The 27,723-nt window shown below is 47.6% G+C and overlaps 1 protein-coding gene across 1 annotated transcript; it reads left to right on the top strand.

The window, feature by feature from the left end:
* GID8 (GID complex subunit 8 homolog) lies at positions 1-26,613 on the top strand. Its single transcript, XM_077460329.1, has 5 exons — positions 1-141; positions 6,343-6,465; positions 9,660-9,856; positions 11,385-11,582; positions 18,338-26,613. Exons 2-5 carry the CDS (start codon positions 6,348-6,350, stop codon positions 18,509-18,511), a joined length of 687 nt encoding a protein of 228 aa, XP_077316455.1. The 5' UTR covers positions 1-141; positions 6,343-6,347; the 3' UTR covers positions 18,512-26,613.
* Positions 26,614-27,723: the final 1,110 nt, after the last annotated feature.

Here is a 27,723-nt window from a genome sequence, read left to right on the forward strand (position 1 = left end):
ACTCCACAGCTGCGCATGCGCCTCCGAGCCACGCTGTCCTCCCCTCCTCCTGCGCAGGTCACGTGCTCCCAGCTCGCAGACTCCGTCACGTGACGTGCGCTGGGCTCTCGGTGCGACAGTGACATCAGCGCCGGAAGTTCGGTAAGTGATTGAGAGCCGGGACCCGGTCCTCCCGGTCCGTTCATGTGTCCCGGCACCGGTGCCTTCTGCTGACCGTGTGAGGAGGGGGAGAGGGGCCCCCCGGGGAGGAGATCACTGAGACTTCCCCTTGTTTACATCCGTTCTCATCTCCCCTCCCCCACCTGTGTCCTACATACATTGGGGCCCGGGCCCGATGATATAATACAGACCCCTGTGTGCTGTCTATAGGGCCCCCCCCGGAGATCCCTGTGTGCTGTCTATAGGGCCCCCCCGGAGATCCCTGTGTGCTGTCTATAGGGGCCCCCCGGAGATCCCTGTGTGCTGTCTATAGGGCCCCCCCGGAGATCCCTGTGTGCTGTCTATAGGGGCCCCCCCGGAGATCCCTGTGTGCCGTCTATAGGGGCCCCCGGAGATCCCTGTGTGCCGTCTATAGGGGCCCCCGGAGATCCCAGTGTGCCGTCTATAGGGGCCCCCGGAGATCCCAGTGTGCCGTTTATAGGGGCCCCCGGAGATCCCAGTGTGCCGTCTATAGGGGCCCCCGGAGATCCCCGTGTGCCGTCTATAGGGGCCCCCGGAGACCCCTGTTTGCCGTCTATAGGGGCCCCCGGAGACCCCTGTGTGCTGTCTATAGGTGCCCCCGGAGATCCCTGTGTGTTGTCTGTAGGGCCCCCCCCCCCCACGGAGATCCCTGTGTGTTGTCTGTAGGGCCCCCCCCAGGAGATCCCTGTGTGTTGTCTGTAGGGCCCCCCCCTGGAGATCCCTGTGTGTTGTCTATAGGCCCCCCCGGAGATCCCTGTGTGTTGTCTATAGGGCCCCCCGGAGATCCGTGTGTGTTGTCTATAGGGCCCCCCCCGGAGATCCCTGTGTGTTGTCTATAGGGCCCCCCGGAGATCCCTGTGTGTTGTCTGCAGGGCCCCCCCGGAGATCCCTGTGTATTGTCTGTAGGCCCCCCCCCCGGAGATCTCTGTGTGTTGTCTGCAGGGCCCCCCTGGAGATCCCTGTGTGTTGTCTGTAGGGCCCCCCCCCCGGAGATCCCTGTGTGTTGTCTGTAGGACCCCCCCCCCCGGAGATCCCTGTGTGTTGTCTGTAGGACCCCCCGGAGATCCCTGTGTGTTGTCTGTAGGGCCCCCCCCCGGAGATCCCTGTGTGTTGTCTGTAGGGCCCCCCCCCGGAGATCCCTGTGTGTAGTCTATAGCCCCCCCCCCCCCGGAGATCCCTGTGTGTAGTCTATAGGCCCCCCCCCCGGAGATCTGTGTGTTGTCTGCAGGGCCCCCCCGGAGATCCCTGTGTATTGTCTGTAGGGCCCCCCCCCCGGAGATCCCTGTGTGTTGTCTGTAGCCCCCCCCCCCCGGAGATCCCTGTGTGTTGTCTGTAGGGCCCCCCCCCCCGGAGATCCCTGTGTGTTGTCTGTAGGGCCCCCCCCCGGAGATCCCTGTGTGTTGTCTGTAGGGCCCCCCCCCCCCGGAGATCCCTGTGTGTTGTCTGTAGGGCCCCCCCCCCGGAGATCCCTGTGTGTTGTCTGTAGCGCCCCCCCTCCGGAGATCCCTGTGTATTGTCTGCAGGGCCCCCCTGGAGATCCCTGTGTATTGTCTGTAGGCCCCCCCCCCCCGGAGATCCCTGTGTGTTGTCTATAGGGGTCCCCCCGGAGATCCCTGTGTGTTGTCTATAGGGGTCCCCCCGGAGATCCCTGTGTGTTGTCTATAGGGGTCCCCCCAGAGATCCCTGTGTGTTGTCTATAGGGACCCCCCGGAGATCCCTGTGTGTTGTCTATAGGGACCCCCCCCCCCGGAGATCCCTGTGTGTTGTCTATAGGGACCCCCGGAGATCCCTGTGTGTTGTCTATAGGGACCCCCCCGGAGATCCCTGTGTGTTGTCTATAGGGACCCCCCCGGAGATCCCTGTGTGTTGTCTATAGGGACCCCCCCCGGAGATCCCTGTGTGTTGTCTATAGGGACCCCCCCCCCCGGAGATCCCTGTGTGTTGTCTATAGGGACCCCCCCCCCCTGGAGATCCCTGTGTGTTGTCTATAGGGACCCCCCCCCCCCCGGAGATCCCTGTGTGTTGTCTATAGGGACCCCCCCCCCCCCCCGGAGATCCCTGTGTGTTGTCTATAGGGACCCCCCCCCGGAGATCCCTGTGTGTTGTCTATTGGGACCCCCCCGGAGATCCCTGTGTGTTGTCTATGGGGACCCCCCCCCCGGAGATCCCTGTGTGTTGTCTATAGGGAGCCCCCCGGAGATCCCTGTGTGTTGTCTATAGGGACCCCCCCGGAGATCCCTGTGTGTTGTCTATAGGGACCCCCCCGGAGATCCCTGTGTGTTGTCTATAGGGACCCCCCCGGAGATCCCTGTGTGTTGTCTATAGGGACCCCCCCAGAGATCCCTGTGTGTTGTCTATAGGGCCCCCCCGAAGATCCCTGTGTGTTGTCTATAGGGGCCCCCCGGAGCCCCCACAGTGTGTTGTCTATAGGGGCCCCCCGGAGCCCCCCAGTGTGTTGTCTATAGGGCCCCCCCCCCAGTGTGCTGTCTATAGGGGCCCCCCGGAGCCCCCCCAGTGTGCTGTCTATAGGGCCCCCCCCGGAGCCCCCCCCCAGTGTGCTGTCTATAGGGCCCCCCCAGTTCCCCAGTGTGCTGTCTATAGGGGGCCCCAATTCAAGCATTTGTCAGATCTTCCTTCTTTTCACCTCTACTAAAAATGTGATTCTATCTGTGTCCCTATTGGAGTTTCTCATCGCTTCCTGTCCAGATAGGAAATTAGGTGAATTCTCCCAGTATGGACAACATAGACCCCAATATATACATGACACAGTCTTCAACCCAACCCCCTTCTCTCCATCCACAGTGACACTACCAGGACTGATTACAGCTTGGTTTACTTTTTCCATTATTTCCACTACATTTGGGAATATAGAAGACATCTCACCAGATAAATTCTTTGTTCCTCCCATCCCCCAGAGGGCAGAGTCCATGTCACACTTTGTCCTGTACAGAACCAGGCTGTCATTGCTTCTGCTGCCTGTCACCTCCAGCACAGACTGCAGCCCAATTCATGGGCGTTCCTACGGAGGAGCTACTGAACCGCACTAGGCACCGCCCCTCTTCCTTCTGCCCATTCATGAGCCAGCACAGCACTAGGCAGCACCCCCTCTTTTCTCCATTCTTGAATCTCTGTGCTAGGCATCACCCCTTCTTCTCCCAAATCGTGAGTTCAGCCCTGCCCTATGCACCGTTCCCTCTCCCCATTCATGAATCAGCACTGCACTAGGCACCGCCTCCTCTTCCCTCTCCCCATTCATGAATCAGCACTGTGCTAGGCACCACCCCTTCTTCTCCCAAATCATGAATTGGCACTGCACTAGGCACCACCCCCTCTCCCCATTCATGGATCAGCTCTGTGCTAGGCATCGCCCCCTCCTCTCTTTCCTCATTCATGAATCAGCGCTGCCCTAGGGACCACCACCTCTTCCCTCTCCCCATTCATGAATCAGCACTGCACTAGGCACCGCCTCCTCTCCCCTCTCCCCAATCATGATCAGCACCTCACTTGGCACCGCCTCTTCTTCCCTCTACCCATTCATAAATCAGCACTGCACTAGGCACCACCTCTTCCCTCTCCCCATTCATGAATCAGCACTGCACTAGGCACCGCCTCTTCTTCCCTCTCCCCATTCATGAATCAGCACTGCACTAGGCACCTCCTCTTCTTCCCTCTCCCCATTCATGAATCAGCACTGCACTAGGCACCTCCTCTTCTTCCCTCTCCCCATTCATGCACTGGGCACCACCTCTTCTTCCCTCTCCCCATTCATGAATCAGCACTGCACTAGGCACCGCTTCTTCTTCCCTCTCCCCATTCATGCACTGGGCACCACCCCTTCTTCCCTCTCCCCATTCATAAATCAGCACTGCACTAGGCACCGCCTCCTCTTCCCTCTCCCAAATCATGATCAGCACCTCACTAGGCACCGCCTCTTCTTCCCTCTCCCCATTCATGAATCAGCACTGCACTAGGCACTGCCTCCTCTTCCCTCTCCCCGTTCATGAATCAGCACTGTGCTAGGCACCACCCCCTCTTCTCCCAAATCATGAATTGGCACTGCACTAGGCACCACCCCCTTTCCCCATTCATGGATCAGCTCTGTGCTAGGCATCGCCCCCTCCTCTCTTTCCTCATTCATGAATCAGCACTGCACTAGGCACCGCCTCCTCTCCCCTCTCCCCAATCATGATCAGCACCTCACTTGGCACCGCCTCTTCTTCCTTCTACCCATTCATAAATCAGCACTGCACTAAGCACCACCTCTTCTTCCCTCTCCCCATTCATGAATCAGCACTGCACTAGGCACCGCCTCTTCTTCCCTCTCCCCATTCATGAATCAGCACTGCACTAGGCACTGCCTCTTCTTCCCTCTCCCCATTCATGAATCAGCACTGCACTAGGCACCTCCTCTTCTTCCCTCTCCCCATTCATGAATCAGCACTGCACTAGGCACCTCCTCTTCTTCCCTCTCCCCATTCATGCACTGGGCACCACCTCTTCTTCCCTCTCCCTATTCATGAATCAGCACTGCACTAGGCACCGCTTCTTATTCCCTCTCCCCATTCATGCACTGGGCACCACCTCTTCTTCCCTCTCCCCATTCATGAATCAGCACTGCACTAGGCACCGCCTCCTCTTCCCTCTCCCAAATCATGATCAGCACCTCACTAGGCACCGCCTCTTCTTCCCTCTCCCCATTCATGAATCAGCACTGCAGTAGGCACCACCTCTTCTTCCCTCTCCCCATTCAGGAATCGGCACTGCACTAGGCACCGCCCCCTCTTCCCTCTCCTCATTCATGAATCAGCACTGCACTAGGCACTCCCTCTTCTTCCCTCTCCCCATTCATGAATCAGCACTGCACTAAGCACCACCTCCTCTCCCCTCTCCCCATTCTTGAATCAGCACTGCACTAGACACCACCTTCTCTTCCCTCTCCCCATTCATGATTTAGCACTTCGCTAGGCACCGCCCCCTCTTCCCTCTCTCCTCATTCATGAATCAGCACTGCACTAGGCACCGCCCCCTTTTCCCTTTCACGAATCAGCACTGCACTAGGCACCGCCCCCTCTTCCCTTTCCTCTTTCATGAATCAGCACTGCACTAGAATCCGCCTCCTCTTCCCACTCATAAATCAGCACTGTACTAGGCACCACCCCCTCTTCCCTTCCCTCTTTCATGAATCAGCACTGCACTAGGCTCTGCCTCCTCTTCCCACTCATGAATCAGCTCTGCACTAGGCACCACCCCCTCTTCCCTTCCCTCTTTCATGAATCAGCACTGCACTAGAATCCGCCTCCTCTTCCCACTCATAAATCAGCACTGTACTAGGCACCACCCCCTCTTCCCTTCCCTCTTTCATGAATCAGCACTGCACTAGGCTCTGCCTCCTCTTCCCACTCATGAATCAGCTCTGCACTAGGCACCCCCCCTGCCCTCTCCTCATTCATGAATCAGCACTGCACTAGGCACCACCCCCTCTTCTCTTTCCTCTTTCATGAATCAGCACTGCACTAGGCTCTGCCTCCTCTTCCCACTCATGAATCAGCTCTGCACTAGGCACCCCCCCCTCTGCCCTCTCCTCATTCATGAATCAGCACTGCACTAGGCACCACCCCCTCTTCTCTTTCCTCTTTCATGAATCAGCAATGCACTAGGCACCGTGCCCTCTACTCATTCATGAATCGGCACTGCACTAGGCATCTCCCCCTCTTCCCTCTCCCCAATCATGAATCGGCACCAGCCAGTACTGCTGGGGGAAGATGCAGGCTTGTGCTAGGAATCCCTGGATGGGATTATCAGTATTTGCCCCTGCGACCCTTCCCTGGTCCCCCATATTGGGGAGTGCACACTGGTTTGAACAGACCAATGCGCAGTGTTGTCAATGACCTTTATTTCATTCATTAAGCTAAATGGCTTCTCTGAGGCTGCTCACATGTACCAACAGAAGGAAGGGGACCCTGAGGGAAATCCAAATGAGTAACAAGCAGTAAGGTGCCACACCAGGGTCCTGATTCATTGTTAATGAAATGATCGATAGTCAGTGCATTTAGGGGTTCAGATACCCTCCTTCATCAGGACTGGATTCATATTGATAATTCTTGTATATGTGGGATGTGATCAGTGACGCCTGCTGACTTTTTTATTTTCTCCTGTGAACAGCAAGAATGAGTTATTCGGAGAAGCCAGAGGAGATCACAAAGGACGAGTGGATGGAGAAACTAAACAACTTGCACATCCAGAGGGCGGATATGAACCGACTCATCATGAACTACCTGGTAACAGGTCAGCAGTGAGGACTGATTGGCACCCTGGGGCAGATGTGTAGATCCATTGATGTTGCCATATACATACCCGTCCAAAATGACTTCCTCTCCCATCACCATTTAGAAAGGAACGTGGCCATCATCATTGTATAAGTAGGACCAGACCTACTCACTAAAACATAGAAGGCAGAACTCCGGGCAGAAAGAAAAACAGTATAATAGCCCATTTAACCCCTCTGCTGCCCAGACTGATTTTATTTTATGTTTTTGCGTGGCCTGTTTGGGCTTTAAGATTACTTAAACCCCCCCCAAAGCTGTGCATATTTTCTAACTCTGGAAATAACATAACAGTAGCTCCAATTTTGTGGGTCGTACGATTTTTAGCGCAATGGTTTCTCAAGCACAAAATTCCCCAAAATTTTTTTTTAAAATAAAATACACTTAAATTAAAGGGGTTGTAAAACCTCCTGTGGTGCAGCTCCCTCCCAGAGCCCCCCTTTTACTTACCTGAACCCGTTCTTTCCAGCAACGGGGACAAGCGCAGCACCCTCCGACCGGGTCTCTGGTCCTAGTTGGCTAGATTGATAGAAGCGCAGCCATTGCCTCCCTCCAATCAAATCCAATGACGTGTGAGCTGGAGGTGGGGCCGAGTCCTGCTGTCTGTGTCAATGAATGCAGCAGCCAGACACGGGAGCGAGCCCGCACGAGTGCCCCCAAGGAAGAGCGGCTCTCCAACGGGTCACTGGAGAAGAGGAGGAGCCAGGAGGGTCGCTGAGGGACCCCAGAAGAGGTGGATCGGGTCACTCTGTCCAAAACCAACTGCACAGAGGAGGTAAGTATACATTTTTTTTTTTTTTGTTTCTACCACCCAATATTTTGGCAACATGAAAGATGAGGTTGAACCGAGTACATAGATACCCAACATGGCAAGCTCTAACCACTTTACGACCACCCACCACACATATACTGCAGCAGGGCAGCCGCTGTGTGCTGATTTACATACTTAGTAGGTAATCCGGCACTTCTGGGTAGGGGGCACGCATGCACGACACTGGCGACCTGCTGCCTTTGTAATTAGACACAGCAGGAGCTGATCTGCGGGTACCCCAGACTCGATGTCCACCTCCTATCTTTAGGCAAATCGCAAGAACAGCAAGACAGATCACTCTTCTGTCAGTAGAGAAGGCATTGATCCTGTGTCCCTGCAAAGCAAGGACATGGATCAAAGCCCTTCCCCTATTAAAAGCACCGCCCACACTTTGAGAAAACACTGGTTAGGCACACAGTTAACTCTTTGATCGCCTCTGATGCTAACCCCTTCCTAGCAAATGTCATTAGTACAGTGACAGTGCATATGTTTAGCTCTGATTACTTAGTGTCACTGGTCCCCAAAAAGTGTCAATGTCCATCGCAGTCCCGTTATAAGTTGCTGATCGCCACCATTACTAGAAAAAATAAATAATATCCCATAGTTTGTAGATGCCATAACTTTTGCGCAAACCAATCCATATACACTTATTGGGATTTTTTCTTTTTTACTGAATACATATTGGCCTAAATTGATGAAGAAATTATACATTCTTCCAAATTTTTTGGGTGTGTTTTATAGCAGAAAGTAAAAATATTGTATTTTTATTTATTTTTTTTACAAAATTGACAGTATTTTTTTTGTTTATAGCACAAAAGCTAAAAACACTGCAGAGGTGATCAAATACCACCAAAAGAAAGCTCTATTTGTGGGGAAAAAAGGACGTCAATTTTACTTGAGTGCAGCGTTACCGTGCAATTGTCAGTTAAAATAACGCAGTGCGTATCACAAAAAATGGCCTGATCATGAAGGGGAGTAAATCTTCCGGAGGGCAAGTGGTTAAAATTGCATGCCGATGAAACAACAACAAACTTCGGTACTCTAAATATTTAATAGGCGACACTTTAAAAAAACATTTTAATGTTAACCATTAATAATGGGCTTAGAATTATTGTTCTCACTCCAGCATGGGAGGCGACACATAAGCGCCCCCAAGGCGTGTGTTTACTTATATGCATGTATATGGGAATGGCTTTTTTTTTCACTCATCTTTATTTTTATTACATAGGGGTTTACTATTTGGTTGTGACAGGTTCTCTTTAATGAGACATCTGGGGGTTTTCAACTCTCACCTGCCCTCTATTAAAGCTAATGGAGTGCCATCTGCCTTGCTGTGTCATTGTGGATAGAGATAGCCGCCGGGTAAAAGGGACCGGTGAACCTGGGAGGCATGCAATGCACACCCCGTCTTGCTAGGTAGGGGAGCTTGACAAACAGACATTTGCTGGTCTCTCTACCCTCTACCCAGTAGTGCTCGCCATGGGGCTGACAAACATGGCAGAGTGCGCATGCAGGGGAGGGGGCGAATGTACCAGGGATGCATAAAAGTGACTGGGATACTGTGTACAGCCAGGAGTGTGTGTATAAAACCCCATGCTGCTATTGCTATGTCAGTGGCGGTGAAAGGGTTAAAAGTAAGATTAAGGTGGTTGTAAATGAACTAAGCATATCTACAAATAAAGGATACTTGCCTCAATCCATAGTGGCAAGTATGAATGCTGGCCACTCTCTCCGTCTGCAATCTGCATGTGCCAATATTAGCAGTTTTCTCTGACACCAGGCAATCCTTGGTGACCGCCCACCCCACTCAGAACACAAAAAGTGATTGACAAAGTGAATCTGTGTAAAAGACATTTCCTCCACTACTTTTCTGCCTCTAGAGATCTCCAGTCTTCCTGGTTGATTGACAGCTAGCAATATTTCCTCCACTTCCTCTATATACAGGCTGTCATGGACCCACCCCCAGCCTGTGACAGGACCGTGAAGGAGACGCAGCACAGGGATGAGCTCACTCTGCACTCCCCTACTATTAGCATGCTTCTTGTCAGCACATGAACTCATTGGCTCCTTGTGCTGCTACTTTATCTCTCAGTCTGAGCTCTGTTGTACAGGGACTGCTAGAGGCTGATACCAGGTCAGATTCAGGTACCTACACTGCTTGTGATTAGTCAGTTTTATAAAACGTTTAGGTTTTTTTTTTTAATGGTCAAAGTTTCAGCAAAGCACTGCTTGTCTTTTTCAAGACCTGCAAGTACATTTTCCACTGGGCTGTTTATCTATGTATATAATATTAGGCATGTAATGTGGTTGTTCCTCCTCTCCCCTGCCCCCCCCCCCCCCCCCAGAAGGATTCAAGGAAGCGGCAGAGAAGTTTCGGCTGGAATCGGGAATCGAGCCAAGTGTGGATTTAGAGAGCCTTGATGAAAGGATAAAGATTCGGGAGATGATCCTTAAAGGGCAGATCCAGGAAGCCATCGCTCTGATCAATTCTCTACACCCGGAGCTGCTGGACACTCACCGCTACCTCTACTTCCACCTGCAAGTAAGACTCAGGACTGCATGCTCAGCTTGGGAGTTTAAAGCAAATCTTTAGCCAGGCTATGGGCAATTAAGCATTTCCATACTTCTAACAAGCATTAAATGGGCTTTAAAACAATTCCTCACTGATCTCTGTAGCTACAGGCACTTTGGGACAAATCATCCTCAAAGTTTAAGCATTAAATTGGTTGTAAAGGATTATTTTTTTCTTTTTTTTTTTTAAATAACAAACATGTCTATACTTGCTCAGTGCAATAGAATTGCACAGAACGGCCCCAATCCTCAATGGCGCCTCTGGCTCCTCCTCTTGCTAGTGCCCCCAATAGGAAACCGATTCCCATGGGGGCACTCATGCAGACTCGCTCCTGAGCCCCGTTGCTGCGTCCATTGACACAGACAGTGGGACTCGGCCCCGCCCACCACTCCCTCGGCACTGGAGTTGATTGACAGCAGCCCAGGAAGGAGGGACAAAGCCAGGAGAGCCTCAGCTCTCATGCACAGTGCTAGATTGCGATGGGGTTCAGGTAAGTATGTTGGGGGGGGGGGTGTAGAGGTGGCGAGTCTGTGAAGCAGAAGTTTTTTTTTTACCTTAATGCATAGAATGCATTAAGTTAAAAAATCTTGAGGCTTTAGAACCACTTTAAAGTAATTCAAGTGCTCTTAAAAGCTCAGCTCCCCACTTCTAGCAATTACACAATATCTCATCTTCCCCTGCTCTCCCTCCCGGCTGCGACGCAGCAGCTCAGCTCCCCCCTCCCGGCCGCGACGCAGCAGCTCAGCTCCCCCCTCCCGGCCGCGACGCAGCAGCTCAGCTCCCCCCTCCCAGCCGTGACTCAGAAGGCTTCTAGACTTCTAATCCCTGACGTATGCACAGAGCAGATGCTGCGAGTGGAGGAAGGAAAGTGTTACTGTTGGGAGGAGGAGCAGAATGGACTGAGCAGCTGGGGAGTGACCTGGATAAGTTCAGTGTGTGTGCGCTGTGAATTTTGAGAATAAATTGCTGCACCATGTCTGCAGCTACAAAAGCCAATGAGGGCTTGTTTATAATGTGTTAATACTTGAATTATAGGGGGTTGATGGCTGATGCACTTCATTGGGAGAGCAGAAATCTAGTGCAGTGCAGTGCGAGCACCCCAGATGTTTTGGAACTACATTTCCCATGATGCTCATGCACTGAGCAGTGTAGTAGAGCATCATGGGTAATGTAGTTCCAAAACATCTGGGCACCAAGGTTCGCCATCACTGTGCTAGGGTAATCTGCAGGACTGAACAGTAGTTTTGACGGTTGGGCAGTGCAAAGGAAGAGAGGCTCCCAGCTGCCCCCCCAGCACAGTAGTTGAGGTAGTTTTCTTGCTCAGCCTTCGTATGACCACACGCTCTGAATAACAGCTGTCAGAAGCAGCCACAAAACTCCATAAAACTGTGTATTCAGCCATATGGTTTGGGAAGACTCATGTTGGGTGCAGAGCATTCTGGGAAACGGGAAAGAATTCTGTGCAGAGGTCAGTTTGTCTTTCTTCTTGTTTGTTCAGCAACAACATCTAATAGAACTGATCAGGCAGCGGGAGACGGAAGCGGCCTTGGAGTTTGCCCAGACCCAGCTGGCCGAGCAAGGGGAGGAGAGTCGGGAATGTCTGACGGAGATGGAGAGGACACTGGCACTGCTGGCTTTCGATAACCCAGAGGACTCTCCGTTCGGTGACCTACTTAACATGATGCAGCGACAGAAGGTATGTCCCGCTAGCAGCGGCTGTGCATGTATAGCAAACACTGAATACAAGAGGTCCGGTTGGATCTGATTGGCTTTCTTTGGTTGGTTCGGACTAGAAATTGGCTACTTCCATAGGTGTACTTGGTATAGAGCAATTTAAAAACCCAACAGGCTGCTTGTACACAAGTCAATCAATAGATCAACTTGTGGAAAACCAAGGTGAAATCACACTTGTTTAATGATAAAAGTAAAAAGAACAAACGTAGTCATTGCCGAAGTTCAGTAACTGGAAAGGATAGTCAGCCAAGCCAGTAGTCAGGGATCAATGTAGTGGAACAGCAAGCAGGATCTGGAGCCAGAAGGGATGTCAGCAAAGCAAGTCTTGAACAGGATCGCAATAGATCATTTCTGTGATGTTGACCAAGGTGAAGGCAGAGCTCCTCTGGCCTGGATGGCTTAAGTAGGCAGGACTGACGAGCAGGATCATCAACAGCTGAGTAACTGGTGAGATAGGAGCTGGCAATTAGCCGACAGCTTAGCAGCCAGCTCAGACAAGGAAGGGCTGAGCTCAGCCCTGACAGGTGCCCATGCATGGATTGAAATTTGTCTGGTTGCTGCTGAATCAGCCAAATTTTGATCCATGTATGGCCAACTTTAGATAATAAAGAAATTATGTGAAACTTCAACTGAAGCTGGCCATAGACAGTTCAAATGTATGGTCAGACTGAATATACCCAAGTCGATCGATCAACCAGCCAATTGGATTTCACATGCGATTATTGCTATCGGCTGTTGTAGCCGCTGGCAATAATCTTTGTGTTCTCCTGGTGGGTACAGCTTCCCCTGACCCCAAACACCATCCCCCCCCCCCCCCCCTGGTGGGAGAACACAGTGACTCCACGAGAGGGATCCGCCCATCAAAACTGACTGTTGATAGGGGAATCGCGTATTTTTCTATTAGGTTGCCGAAAAGAAAATTGCTCTGTTATTGGCAGTCGTAGCCAGCAGAGGGCGGTGCAGGCTAAGTAATAGACCTCTACGTTCACACTTTTCTGGATTCTGAGAAGCTCGAAGAAGAAACTTGTAAAGTAAAAGAAGTAAAAACTGTAGCTACTGACCTGCATAAAGCTACTTAATGACAATATACCAGGGACTACATAGAAGTGCTTCCTACACAATCCATTTGGGACATATCCAGCCTGCTGGCTGACCTTTACAGTACATGATTACTGGTAGAATTTGTTTTCAGATTAAAGTATGTAAAAGGATAGGGGCACCACAGGTCTAGTAAACACCATTTGTGATGACAAACAATCATGGAATAAACCCAATGTTTTGGGAACTCTCAGCCTCCCCTTCATCAGGACTTAAGTGCTGGAAATTAATGGAGAAAACTGGACAGCAATCCTATGAAATGAGGATTTGAATGATGCCGCTCTCACTGTCTTCTATGATGAGGTCATTGTATGCTGACCACAAATCTTGGTGTGCAACAAAACACATGGCTGGTGGGATCAGGACCGGGGTGGATCAGGACCGGGGTGGATTTGATTTAAATCAAGTCAATTTAAATAATAATTTTTAACCACTTTCAGACCGGACCATTTTGCTGGTCAAAGACCAGACCACTTTTTGCGATTCGGCACTGCGTCGCTTTAACTGACAATTGCGCGGTCGTGCGACGTGGCTCTCAAACAAAATTGACGTCCTTTTTTTCCCACAAATAGAGCTTTCTTTTGGTGGTATTTGATCACCCCTGCGGTTTTTATTTTTTGCGCTATAAACAAAAATAGAGCGACAATTTTGAAAAAAACGCATTATTTTTTACTTTTTGTTATAATAAATATCCCCCAAAAATATATAAAATAAAAAATTTTTCCCTCAGTTTAGGCCGATACGTATTCTTCTACATATTTTTGGTAAAAAAAATCGCAATAAGCGATTATTGATTGGATTGCGCAAAAGTTATAGCGTTTACAAAATAGGGATAGTTTTATAGCATTTTTATTAATAATTTTTTATTATTTTTTATTTTACTAGTAATGGCGGAGATCAGCGATTTTTATTGTGACTGCGACATTGTGGGGGACCCATCGGACATTTTTGACACATTTTTGGGACCATTGTCAGTTATACAGTAATCACTGCTATATAAATGCAGTGATTCCTGTGTAAATGACACTGGCAGTGAAGGGGTTAACCAGTGGGTGGCAGTGTAGGGGTTAAGTGTTCCTAGGGGTGTGTTTTACTAACTGTGGGGGGGTTGGGCTTTCATTTAGTGAACACTGATCTCTGCTCCAATCACATGGAGCAGAGATCAGCGTCACTAGTTGCTAGGCAGAATGGAGAAATGCTGTTTACTCGGCATTTCCTCCATTCGGCCGCTCCGTGAGACGATCGCGGGGATGCCCGCGGCGATCGAGTCCGCGGGTCCCGCGACCGGACTCACGGGGGTCCCGACCAGCGCGGGAGCGCGCCGCCGGCGGCACGCTCCCGATGGCAGGGCGGCATTGAATATTGGACGTACCTGTACGCCAATATGCCTGCCCGTGCCATTCTGTCGACGTACATCGTCGTGCGCTGGTCGGGAAGTGGTTAAAGAGCAACTGTCATCTCTGTCCCGCAGCGGCTCCTCTGATCCGCTGTTGACTCGCCGACAGTCCCATTCACTTTAATGGCACCGCAGGTGATGCAGCGGTGACACAACAAGGGACGTGGCGGCAGCAGGTGAGTGGACGTCCGCTAACAGGCACTGCCATGATGGAACTGAAATGACAGGTGCTCTTTAAATTTAAGGACTGATTCTTGCTGGTAGTTAAAATCTTTAATATTTGCAAACAAAATTAAGGTTTCCTATTTAGAATAATAAGCTGTTATTATTAGAATAATTTATATAAGCTGTTAATATTAGAACCGATACAGTCATACAGTTTGTAGTGTACATAGATTTGCAAAACCATTGGATAAAGGAATATTCCTGAACTTTGTTTTATCTCATGGTTACTGTGACATTGTGTGAATGCATCAATGCAGTGCATGTTATCTCAGCTTCCAGAGCTTGGATTCATTGAATGAGTTTACCAAAAATGTAAATATTGCAGAATATACAGCCTCATGCTACATAACTAAGCTCCATTTCATGCTGAATAAACTCCATTATTAATGTATGTTAAATAGAAAGAATAGGGAATCAGTGGGAATAAGAATAGGGAATCAGTGGGAATATCTGAGCGATGACAGCAGCTACAGGAATCATTTAGATATTCTTGTTTTCAGACAGCGATTCTGTGCACCATAAGAACGATCATAGCAGGAGTTCCACCGCTTGATTGTTCTTACAGGTGACGGGAGGGGACATTCCTCCCAGTCATCTCTATGACCATCGGAGGCCCGGGCGCGACGTTATGATGTTCAGGCTTTGGATGTAAACAAAGCCGCGACAGCGGGCAGGAAAGCCTGAGATCTTTGAAAAAAAATATATGTAAAAGTGTAAAAATAAAGTAAAATATAAAAATTTAAAACGCCCCTGTCCCCGGTAGCGCGCGCTCAGAAGCGAATGCACATGTAAGTCCTACCCACACATGTAAACACTGTTCACACCAAACATGTGAGGTATCGCTGCGTGCAATAGAGAGTGAGCAACAATTCTAGCACTAGGCCTCCTCTGTAACTCTAAACATGTAACCTGTAAAAAAAAAATGAAAGTGGAGATTTTTTAAGTAGCGAAGTTTGGCGTCATCCACGAGTGTGCGCAATTTTAAAGCATGACATGTTGGGTATCTATTGACTCGGTTTAACATCATCGTTGCAAGGACCACCACGTTAATCTCTAGGTTGTCTGCTTAAAAAAAAAAAAAATATATAATGTTTGGGGGTTCTGAGTAATTTTCTAGCAAATAAATTGATTTTTACATGTAGGAGAGGAGTGCCAGAATAGGGCCCGCTATTTTTTTTTTTAAATCGTATCATTGATTTTTATCCACCCTGCTCAGGACGCAGTACATATCTTGGTTTGACAAGCTGTAAATAAATTACACCATTAGTATCCTTTGACCTTTTCTATGTAAGTCTCAGTATTGTCTTCCGCTTTAATAATGGAGTAGGATCACACCTTACCGAGGTGTCCTGTTAGTGGTGTCTGGTCTCGGAGGGTATTTATTAACCCTTTCATGCCTAAGCATGTTTCTGACATTTTGTTGCTTACGAGTTAAAATCTGTATTTTTTTTTTTACTAGAAAATTACTTAGAACCCCCAAACATTTCTATATATTTTTTAGCAGAGACCCTAGAGCAGTGATGGCGAACCTTGGCACTCCAGATGTTTTGGAACTACATTTCCCATGATGCTCAGGCACTGTGCAGTGTAGTTGAGCATCATGGGAAATGTAGTTCCAAAACATCTGGGGTGCCAAGGTTCGCCATCACTGCCCTAGAGAATAAAATGGCGTTTGTTGCAATTTTTTTATGTCTCACGGTATTTGCGCAGTGGTCTTTCAAACACATTTTTTTGGGGAAAAATTACACTTTCATGAATTAAACAAAAATGAAATTAGCCCAATTTTTTGCATAATGTGAAAGATGTTACACCGAGTAAATAACCAACATGTCATGCTTTGAAATTGCGCACACTCGTGGAATGGGTGACAAACTACGGTACTTAAAAAACTCCATAGGCGACGCTTTAAATTAATGTAACGGTTGGTTACTAGTTTAGAGTTACAAAGGAGGTCTTTCCCTAGAATTATTGCTCTCGCTCGGACGATCGCGGCGATACCTCACATGTGTGATTTGAACACTGTTTACATTTGCGGGCGCAAATTACATATGCATTTTATTTGCTGCATATACACGAGACGTAGCCGCTTTAAAACATTTTTCTTTTCTTTTTTCTTTTTAACATTGTCCCTTTAAAAAAAAAAAGTGATCACTTTTATTGCTGTCACTAGGAAAGTAAATATCCCTTGTGACGGTAATAAGTGGTGACAGGTACACTTTATGGAGGGATCGGAGATCTAAAAGACCCCAAATCCCTCCTTTGCACTTCAAAGTATTCAGATCACCAAAATCGGCATTCCTAAATACTTTTTTTTTTTTTAAATCGGCAGCCGAGTAAACCGGAAGTGATGTTGCTTCCGGGATTTTACATCGGAGACCCAATCGGAGCCAGCTTTGTTCATGTCTTGGCCTAGGCAGCGGACACGCCAGCTGGTGGCTCGGGTCTCCCGGTGGGACAGGAGGCCCGGGAAGAGCGGCAGAAGGTGGCGGGATATGGGGGGGGGGTGTCCCCTCCTGCTCCTTTAGAATAACAGCCGAAAGGCTTTTAGACACCTCACCCCGGTATAACCCCTTCAAGCCATGAATACATATTTGCGTACGGGTGTGAAGGGGTTAATACCGAATACGAGGGCATGCTAGTGCCTGGAATTCCTTGTAACCAAATGTTTTTCTGCCTCTGGCCATAAAAGTCATAGCATAGGTCAGAAATCTCTCATAGTGGGATTTTCCTAGCGGTTGGTTTGGTCTGCCGACAAATGAAGGGTGATGATATGATTTCAGTTTGGTACGGCCAGTTCAGTTGAGTGGAACTTATTTTTTGAGCTGAGTCCAGAAGAGAAACAATAATAAACTTGCAACTAGCAACCTTTCAGAACTCTCTTAATAAGGCATCACTCATCTTTGTTTGCATTTCATAAGAGTGCTGGCCGCTCTGCCCTTTGTTCAGGTGCATGATTACACCCCTGACTATAAGAATGTAATCAAGCTAAACAGTAGACTTATAAAAAATAAAATAAAAAATATCTGCGCAAATGGTAAAATTAAAGTGACACTAAAGCTTAGTTTTTTGTTATTTTTAAAGAGGAAGTAAACCCTGATGGGTTTACTTCCTCTTTCATTCCCTGCAAAGGTAAAGCATAATGGACTACTATGCATCGCATAGTAGTCCATTATGTGTCACTTACCTGATACAGGAGCCGGCGATGTCCCCGCTGTCCCCTGTAGTCCGGCGCATCCTTCTTCTTGGCGTCACTCCCGCGCATGCGCCGTAGACAGTGGTGCCTGTCTTTCAGCAAATATCTCCTAAACCATGTAGGTTTAGGAGATATTTCTTGGACCTACAGGTAAGCCCTAATCTAGGCTTACCTGTAGGTCAAAGTGTGTTGTAAGAGTTTACAACCACTTTAAATAACAAACATATTACACTTACCTCCACTGTGCAGCTAGTTTTGCACAGAGTGACCCCCGAACATCCTCTCCCAAGGGGGTTAGGTTGGGGGCGCGCTCCCGTGTGATGCACTCGGCGGCCATAGCTGCCGAGTGTATCACTCGGTCCCGCCCCCGGCGCACCGCGTCATTGATTTGATTGACAGCAGCGGGAGCCAGTGGCTGCGCTGCTATCAATCATCCAATGAAGAACTCAGGAGCCTGGGGGAAAGCAACACGGGATCGGGGCCCACAGAGATTCGGGGCTCAGGTAAGTAAAACGGGGGCTCGGGGGGGGCCGGAGGGTGCAAGGCGTTTTTCCACCTTAATGCATAGGATGCATTGAGATGAAAAAACACAAAGCTTTACAACCCCTTTAATACTCCCACTGGCTGACACCCCCCCCCCCCCCAAAAAAAATCTGAAGGACGTTAAACTGGCCCTTTGTTTAGAATGTTTTGAGGCCCCTGCTCTACAGGAAGGTTAACCAGACCAAACTCTCTGAAAAGATATTGCCTGTAAGCACATTCTGCATACTTCTGTCCATAGCTTACCGATTTTGTATCCTTACAGGTCTGGAGCGAAGTCAACCAGGCCGTGTTAGACTACGAGAACCGCGAGTCCACGCCCAAGTTGGCCAAACTGCTAAAACTCCTCCTGTGGGCGCAGAACGAGCTAGATCAAAAGAAAGTCAAATACCCCAAGATGGCCGACCTCAGCAAAGGAACGGTGGAGGACCCCAAGTAACAGATAGAGACCCGCATCCCTCGCAAACCTCCTGCATCATCAGTCTGTGACTGCAACGTTTTCTATCAGTATGCCAACTTGGACACTTCCTGTTTTTGGTCTCTGACATCACTTCCTGTTTATAGGAACAAGGGTCCAACGAAGATTTAGACAAAAAAAAGGGGGGTTTTCTTGGTGTTTTATCTGCAGACAATTCTAGCGCTAGGTTCTTGTCAGGTCCCACCACCGAGGGAAGACCCAACGATATGTCGTCTATGGAGCAGAGCTGTGAAATGGGAACATGTCCTCACTACAGAGGAAACCCACATCATAGTGTGATGATCTATAAAATATATATTTATTTATCCCTTTTTTTTTCCTTTTTTTTTTTTTTTTTTTTACCACGGAAAGATGTACTGTATATATAGAGTGTGAGTTCTGTTGGCAAGCTGTCCCCCATCTTTGTTATTAAGAGTCATAATTATAATAGACCCCTTTTCTTGAAATTTCTCTGTAGCAGTTTTATTGACTATAGTCCACCCAAAAGTGTTATTTTTAGTTCTAGGTGGAGCATGGTGGTCCCAATCTTCTGCCTTTTTATGTTGGATGAGATCTCCCCGCCCAGAATTCCTGACTCTTTTATGCTATCCATGGCTCTTCCTGTTAGTATAAAATAAAGAAAACCCAGCAGGGATGGTGGGAACCCCTCATTATGGGCATAGGTGTTCAGACCCGGTAATTCAGCACAGGGATGGTGGTAACCCCTCATAATGGGCACAGCTGGTGTTTCCGGCCCAGGGAATTCAGCACAGGGATGATGGGAACACCTTATAATGGACACATCAGGTGTGCAGACACAATCCAGCCCCCCCCCCAAGAGATTGGAAACGGTCAGATGGTTATGATACTAGTTCATCTCCCGTAACAATCAGATCCATCCATGTTTCTAGTGCAGTATGGGAGAAGGAAGAGCGGTACTGTCTTCAGACACTTTGGATTATGGGGTTATTTCATCAAAAAGTAAAACTACTTGTTTGGGAAGCTTTGGATTAGAAGCTTCAGTGTTGCATTCTGGCACACGGTGTCACCAAAGCAGGAAGTGAGGAGATTCTTCTTTATGAAGACAGCAGTAGGAACCTGATGGTGATTCTTAGCCTTTCTTCTCTACTTAGTGATTCTAAAGGCATTTTTTAAAAATAACAAACATGTCATACCTGCTTTGTGTAGTGGTTTTGCACAGAGCAGCCCAGATCCTCCTCTTCTCAGGTCCTCCCCTGGTGCTCCTGGCTCCTCCTCCCTGTTGAGTGCCCCCATGGAAAGCTGCTTGTTCTGGGGGCACTAATGCCTGCTCGCTTCCAAGCCAGCTGTATATGTCCATTGACACACAGAGCAGGGCTCAGCCCTGCTCCTCGCTCTTTCCTCACTAGCTGTGGTTGACAGCAGCAGGAGCCAATTTTTCTGTTAAAAAAAATCTTGTTTTTATTTTTTACTTAAAAATAACAAACATGTTCTACTTACCTGCTGTGTGTCCTCTTCTCTGGTCCCTCTTCGGCGCTCCTGGTACCTCCCTCCTGTTGAGTGCCCCCTCAGCAAGCAGCTTACTATGCAGGCACCCGAGCCCGGCCACAGCACCCTGTGTCCATTCAGACATGGAGCCATGGCCCGGCTCTGCCCCCTTTCTCCTCATTGGCTGACTGACTTTGACTGACAGCAGCGGGAGCCAGTGGTGCTGCGCTGCTGTCTCAGCCAATGAGGAGGGAGAGTCCTGGGCAGCCGAGGCACTCCTGCAACATCGCTGGATCTAGATGGGCTCAGGTAAGTATTAGGAGGGCTGCTGCACACAGAAGTTTTTTTTTATCTTTATGCATAGAATGCATTAAAGTGCATTAAAGTGATTGTAAAGGTGACTGCCAGTTGTTTTTTCACCATAATGCATAGGATGCATTAATCTGAAAAAACACGAGGGTCTACAACCCCTTTAAGATAAAAACCTTCTGCCTTTACAACCACTTTAGGGTAAAAAATGTTTAGGTTTCTGCTTCACTCCTCACCCCCCCCCCCCCTTTACTTACCTTAGCCCTCATTCGATTGTGCACCGTGCACGTCTGCAGCTCCCAGTGTTATCAATCAAAGCCAATGACAAGACACAGGGGCGGGGCCTGCCGTCTGTGTCAATGGGTGCAGTAGCGGGGCTCGGAAGTGAGCACGCTTGAGTGCCTTCATGGGAAGTGGCCTCCCATGGGGGTACTGGACTGAGAAGAAGAGGTTTGGGGTCGCTCTGTACAGTTCCATTGCACAGAGCAGGTAAATATAGACACGTTTGTTATTTTATTTTTTTAAGATTTTTACATTTTTTCATTTGCTGATGGGTTTTACTTCCTTTTTAGTTCCCTGCAAAGTAAAAGCATAATGTGCCAGTATGCATCACATACTAGAACATTATGTGCCACTTACCTGCAAACGAAGCCCGCAATGTCCCTGCTGGAGGCCGCCTCCATCGTCGCCCCTCTTCCATCCGGGGGCCGTGGACTCTGGCTCTGTGACTGGCTGGAGCCGTGTGACGTTACTCTCACGCTTGCGTGCGGGAGCCGCCAGTCAGGGTGCTCGCTAGTGAAGAAGCGGCTCAGAGGGCCGTTTCTTCACAGCTCATGCGCCGTGACATTGGTGCACTACAAGGTAAATATCTCCTAAATGGCGCATGGTTGGGAGATATGTACTGTACCTATAGGAAAGCCCTTTTATAGGCTTACCTATAGGTACAACTTCTGCATTGGGGTGTTTGCAACCACTTTAATGCATTTAGAGCAGGCTTTCTCAACCTTTTAACCCTAGAGGAACCCCAGAAATAATTTTCAGGTCTAGAGGAATGCTTACTAAAACAAATTCATTAGGGGTCAATAGGAACAATGCTTTTTATATTGGTGGTCAGTTGGAAGAATGTTCCCCTTAAAGTGGTGCTCAAAATACCACCCTTAAAGACAGCTAAAAAGATATTCGGTGTCATGCTGCTGGCTTTGCTAAGTGATGCTGACCCTTGAATTCTGTAGGCACCATCAAAAAAGGTGGTTCATCAGCCACAGCTCAAGGAACCCCTAGAAACCTCTGGAGGAACCCTGGTTGAGAATGGCAGATTTAGAGCGTTCAGGTAAAAAGCTTTCTGCATGCAGCCCCCTCCTCCATCCCCAGCCCCCTTTAAATACTTACCTGAACCTGGTTTTGATTCAGTGATGTGCACAAGAGCAGCGGCTCTTTCTTCTCGCTGGACAGAGAGGCAGCGGCGGGAGTCATTGGCTAAACAGTAAAAAAAAAAACCTTGTACCTCTAGAACCACTTTAAATATAAATTCCAGTAGTATCTCCTGAGTTTGTGTGCATTTGTGGAGCAGTATTGGATAACAAAACCCTGTAGGTAAAAAGCGGATCTCGCCTTAAGATGTCCACTTACCTAGAAGCTGCCCTCCCCTGATTAAAAAACATAACCCGAAACAGTAAATGTGTAGAAAAAAAAATACTTACCTTTCTTCCGAATCACCGGCCTAGGCAAAGGTGACAGGTTCTCTTTAACCACGTTCTCTAGCAGGTCACCTTGGCACAGGTGGCGTATTTCATCAGACGTGGCACACCTCGGAAAGCTATTGTCCCATTGTACAGGGAGACATTGTGGAGCCATGAGTTTGTTTCCTGCAGTTTGATAAACGACATGCTGAGACACAAACCTCTATTATATGGTAGTAATGGCAGAAATACACCAGAAGAAAATCGGGCGAAAAAATTCCCTTCTACGAGTGATCTGCTGATTTTTGTACTCGTTGATGCCCAGCAAGTAATACCCGATATTAACAAAAAAGACCGATTGAAAATATAGAAAACTTGTGTCGCAGTCAAGCGAACGATTTTCTATTCGTTGGTGTGAAGGTCACCCGTAAAACTCTTGAACGTTATCACGCATGAGCAGAGCTAATAGATGACCCCACTTGTATGTGAGACGTCACCACCACGTATGAAATCGATTGCTCTTTTAAAGATTGGTTAATGTTGGCGATGATTTTGACTGACGAACGCTGTTTCGTTGGTCGGCGGTCCAGCGATTGGTTGATTTTTCTAACCGTGTATTCCTGCTATAAGTGTGAAGCCACAGGGGTTCACTTATTATTTTCACTGGTTTGTGTATCATTCGTTTATTTTATTTTATCGCTGTTGCGGAAAGAAGCGGCCATTTTCTTGGGGACTCCTGTACCTGTATCCAGCCCCCAATTACTTTGCTCCTCTCCTTTGTGTCTGTCCTGCATGTTAGCAGGAAGAGCAACGAGACATATGTGCTAAATACTAACATTAAAAAATCGATCGCTATTGCTGGCTTATGGTTGACTTCGAAATGCATCTAAATGCTTTGTTTTGGATGGAGTGCGGAAGGGATAGAACCCCTGTCAGGATTTTATTCTGTCGCAGGAGATTCACCCTTTGTTTGTCCTGGGTCTGGGGAAATGCTACGTTGTAGTTGTCAATGGTAACCGAAGGAGAGGGCAAATCTAATGGTCTGGGAAGGGATTTCGCTCACTAAAGCCCCATACACGCTATTACAGTTTCTCTGCAGATTTTTGTCATCAGATTTACCAAAACCATATAATATGAGGTCAAACGTAAGAGTTTCAGTTTGTATGCAATCAGGCAGGCCCTTGCGCTACATAATTTTGGTAAATCTGAAGACAAAAATCTGCAGAAAATCTAATACACACGATCGGAATTTCAGCCAGCAAAAGACCGATGAGAACTTTTCATCGGAAAATGCGACCGTGTGTATGCTCCATTGGCATTTAGCTGGCTGAATTCCCGCCAGCAAAAATTTGAGAGCATGGTCTCAATTTTTACGACGGAAATTCCGATCGCGTGTATTCAATTCCGACGCGCAAAAACTCACGCATGCTCAGATTCAACTATGAGGCAGAAGCTATTGGCTACTGGCTATTGAACTTCCTTTTTCTAGTCCCGTCGTACGTGTTGTATGTCACCGCGTTCTTGACGGTTGGAATTTGGTGTGACCGTGTGTATTCAAGACAGTTTGAGCAAAATCCCATCGTGAAAACCATCAGAGCTTTTTCAAGCCAAAATTCCAATCGTGTGTATGGGGTCTTGGGGCCCCTTTCACACTTTTGCGACTTGAGACTGCAAAGTCACATGACAAGCCGTTCCCTATGATAACCATTCATCTTTGTGCGACTTCAAGTCATGCCGACTTCGAAGTTGTCCCTGTCCATAGACCTCAAGTTTACACAGGCATTCCCTGAAATCGCAGCAAAATGGCGTGACTTTTAAGTCGCGGCAGTGTGAAAGGAGCCTTTGGATGCTTATTTCCTGTTGTGTCTCCAGGACAGGAAGTGAAAAGAAAAAATTCCCCCCATGGGACACAAAAGGCTAAATAAAACTTGAGAGGCATTTTAAGGAGGTAATAAACCCAAAACCAAACATGTAATATATTGCAGCTTATCACTTATTCCAAGCGGTGGCTGTGTTTGTTTTCTTTTTTAAAGCGTTACTAAACCCACAACAGTAAAATCACTCTGTATTGGTTTAATCTGCCATGATGCTGCACATGTGATCCGTTATGACACCAGCCATTGGATGGTTTGACTGTTTGGTTGAGAACACAACCAACGTGACAGCTATCATCTCTGGCATGCCTGGGAATGTTAACTGGTTAAAACAATCAAATCAATGGATTTAATTCTGCTTTAAAGTGGATGCACACCGATTCATGAACTCTGAGCTGGGCACATAGATCAGCAGTGTTTTCTTATCTCTCCTCAAAGCACTATGTCCTGTGGCCGTCTCCTACTTCGTTCTTCAGTTATCAACCTGATAACTTAAGCGAACCTTCAGTTATTTTTTTTCATCTTTCCATCTATTAAATTTTCTGCTGTTGTTGCTTTAAATTTGGATAGTAAAACATTTTTTTTTTAGCCAGTATACACCTTATACAGCCCACTTCCTGTTTCCTGTCTGGTCATTAGCCTAGGCTTATGACATCATGCAAAACACTCTCTCTCACTCTCCTGAGAGTTTGCCAGGAAGGGAGGGGGGTTGAGTCATAAGGGGGCCAGTGAGAGCTGCAGAGCTGGAAGTGTGTGTCTGTAAATACAGGAAGTGAACAGGCAGCAGCTTCAGCTGCCCACAGTTGAAATGGCTGCAGCCAGACTCGGTGGAGGGAGATTTCTGCAGGATATTTGGCAAGTACAGAATCACAGTATATATAAATGAATATGCAAAGTTGTTGAAGGGAAGCTCCAGAATGGCAAAGATGTTTTTATTACAAATTATGTGAGCAGACCGCAGTTCCTCTTTAAGGCAAGTTCTCTGTCACAGGAGATAAAAGCAGCCGGAATGTTTTGTGTTGGGGAGGATGCTACAAATAGATTAGCAGAGAGCTGAACTGTTCAACTAACAGAGCTGAAAGTCTCTACCTATTCCTCCAATCGGCTGTCTCGGTTGTATGCCCAGGCTTCACTGCAGTGCTAACCAGGAAGAGAAAATCTAACATTGTGTTCTTTCTAAACAGTATATAAAGCTGAAGACAGCAGATATACATGTAAAACTTATGTAGGGAGATTTGTTTCATCTCTGTGTATAATCTGAGGCTGTTCACCTGGTATATGTGAAGGTTTATATCCACTTTAATATGAGTTCTGACATTGTTCTTAAACTGCCCACTAGATGGCGCTTCCCTTCATATACACACACAGAATCGGTGGGGGAAATCGCATGTGATTGTTTTTTTTGCAGTGCGATGTGAGCCCATTTATTTTTCGTATTGACTCAAACCGCACTGCAAAGTACGGGTACGCGGTATTGGCGAGTACTTGACTTAAAGTATTGATACTCGTACTCGGCGGTAAAAAAAAAAGAAAAAAAGGTATTTGTGCCACCCTAACCTATATATCTACTTATGAACATTTGGTAAAGTCAGTGCCTCAGCAGCAGTAGACCATTCAGGTCCCCCATATACCTTAGATTTGGGGAATGATCTGATTTGTACCCCCCGGTGCCAACTGAGTCTGTGCTCCGTCCAGGTTAGATTCTGAACCTACAGTCCAGTCCAGATGAAGAAGTACCATGGTGAATGTCCAATTTAAAACATTTTTCTTCCTAGTCTTCGGTGGAGTGGGGAAGGATTAGAACCCATGTGAGGTTTGTACTGCTATCCAGGGGTCCATTTGGGAGATTTCCCCTCACTTCTTTTTAGTTATAGGGGAAGTCTCGAACCTCTGTCCAGTTTTTGTCAATTGTGTCCCTGTTGTAAAAAAATTTCCCCCACTTCCTGTTAGCAGGACAGGAAGTAAGGTGAAATTTCTCCAATGCAACCCCCAGAAAGCAGTAAAAACTGGATAGGAGTTCTTATCCCTTCCCCCCCTCTATCCAAAACTAGAAACGTTTTTTGGCTTGTCATACACTTTAAGACGGTCCCTACTTTCCCGTGAAAAGGAATGATTGCTGGTAGATGTTCAATTTTAATGTTCTGTGGGACAGGAAGTCAGCTGTGAGCCAAAAAGTGCCCCCCCACCAGAACCCAACAACACTTTTTTGGATTTTTTTTATTCTTTTGATCTTTTTGATTTTTTTAATCTTTTGCAATATATGAATTTGTCTATTGCCCTCAAAGCAGGACTGAAAAACCCACCATGTAGCAGCTGTCAATAGTTAAAGTTCTGTTTATAGGACTTTTGTTATATATGTTTATATTTACGACTATAGATCCCTGTTGGGTTGAAGGTGCATCCATGTGAAGTCTACACTCTGCGAGTTCTGGTTTTACCCCATTTGCAGCCCACGCCGGTAGGTCAAGAGATCTCCTCCCAATGTTTTTCTTTTGGTACGGCCGCCGCACCACCTAAGGTGTCTTACATTGACTTGTGGGAGTTTGCAGGGTGCTATGCACTGCCCCCTTGTGGCGTGTTCATTACATTGTATATAGCAGAATGCCTTTGTACATAGTTTTACATTCTTGCGGGTTGAGTTTTTTTTTTTTTTTTGGACTGATTGACTTGTGTGACGTGTTCAAGATGTGCATTATACCTGGGAAGGGTTAGTCAAATGTTTTGCAAATAAAATTTCTGAAGATGTTAAACCAGAGCTGGTCGTGTTGCAATTTTTTTGTAACCTTATTGATGTTTGTCTTTCCAAGCTATATCTTTATGGGTGTGTTGAAAAGTAAATGTCAGTGCTAACTGGATGACATTTAGTTTGCTAAAGCACTGTGGGGGAGATTTACTAAACCTGGAGCGTGTGGAATCTGGTGCAGCTCTGCATAGAAACCAATCAGATGTTCCCTAGCGAGACCCTATAGAATAAAATGGTAATTGTTGAAATATTTTGTCACACGGTAGGTCTTTCAAGCGCAATTTTTTTTGTAAACAATACAGTTTATTGAATTTGACCACTGGGCACTTAAACCCCCTTCCTAGCCAGACCAATTTTCAGCTTTCGGTGTTCTCACACTATGAATGACAATTACTCAGTCATGCAACACTGTACCCAAATTTAAAAAAAATTTTTTTTCGCACAAATAGAGCTTTCTTTTTGTGGTATTTAATCACCACTGAAAAATCTTTGTTTCTTTTAAAATTGATTGGCAGAGTATTGCAGTGTTGCAGAGTATTGGCAGAGTGGTACAGAGTATTGCATAGTGTTGCAGAGTATTGGCAGATTATTGCGCATTATGGGCAGAGTACTGCAGATTATTGGCACTGAGCAGCGCTGTGGGCACTTCACATCCAGCCCACAGCACTGCTGCCATCTCTCCCCCTATCCCCTCTCACTGTACCAATCGGTACAGAGAGGGGAGGGAGGAACTGGCGTCATGACATGACGCCGGTTTGTTTACAAGTGATCGCTCCGTCATTTGACTGCAAATTCTACAGAGGAGGGCATGGAGGTGGCGGAGGAGGAGGGGGTAGAGCTCACAGTTCTGGCATCATCCCCACCAGCTGTATGGAGACGTGGGGGCACAACAAACTGCAGCACCAAGCCCTGTCCTGCATACTTCCGAGTTGCAAGCAGTGTTACCCAGTGTGCTGTAAACGAAATATATCGTCCCTGACCATGCTTGCTGGTCCATGCGTCTGCAGTGAGGTGGATTTTATGGCTGACTGCCTTGCCCAACGATGCCAGAGTATTCCCTTCCACTTGATGGTAGAGAGATGGAACAGCCTTACGTGAAAAGTAGTAGTGACTGGGAACCTG

This window comes from Lithobates pipiens, unplaced genomic scaffold (genome assembly GCF_037356315.1).
Source record: "Lithobates pipiens isolate NorthernLeopardFrog02 unplaced genomic scaffold, aLitPip1_a1.2 Scaffold_28, whole genome shotgun sequence".
Lineage (NCBI taxonomy): Eukaryota > Metazoa > Chordata > Amphibia > Anura > Ranidae > Lithobates > Lithobates pipiens.

What these genes read in the sequence shown, in the direction of transcription:
- GID8 (XM_077460329.1), top strand. Translation starts at nt 6,348, where the DNA reads ATGAGTTATTCGGAGAAGCCAGAGGAGATCACAAAGGACGAGTGGATG. An exon ending in CATGAACTACCTGGTAACAG is followed by an intron (nt 6,466 to 9,659) that starts GTCAGCAGTGAG and finishes CCCCCCCCCCAG; the next exon opens with AAGGATTCAAGGAAGCGGCA. An exon ending in ACCTCTACTTCCACCTGCAA is followed by an intron (nt 9,857 to 11,384) that starts GTAAGACTCAGG and finishes TTGTTTGTTCAG; the next exon opens with CAACAACATCTAATAGAACT.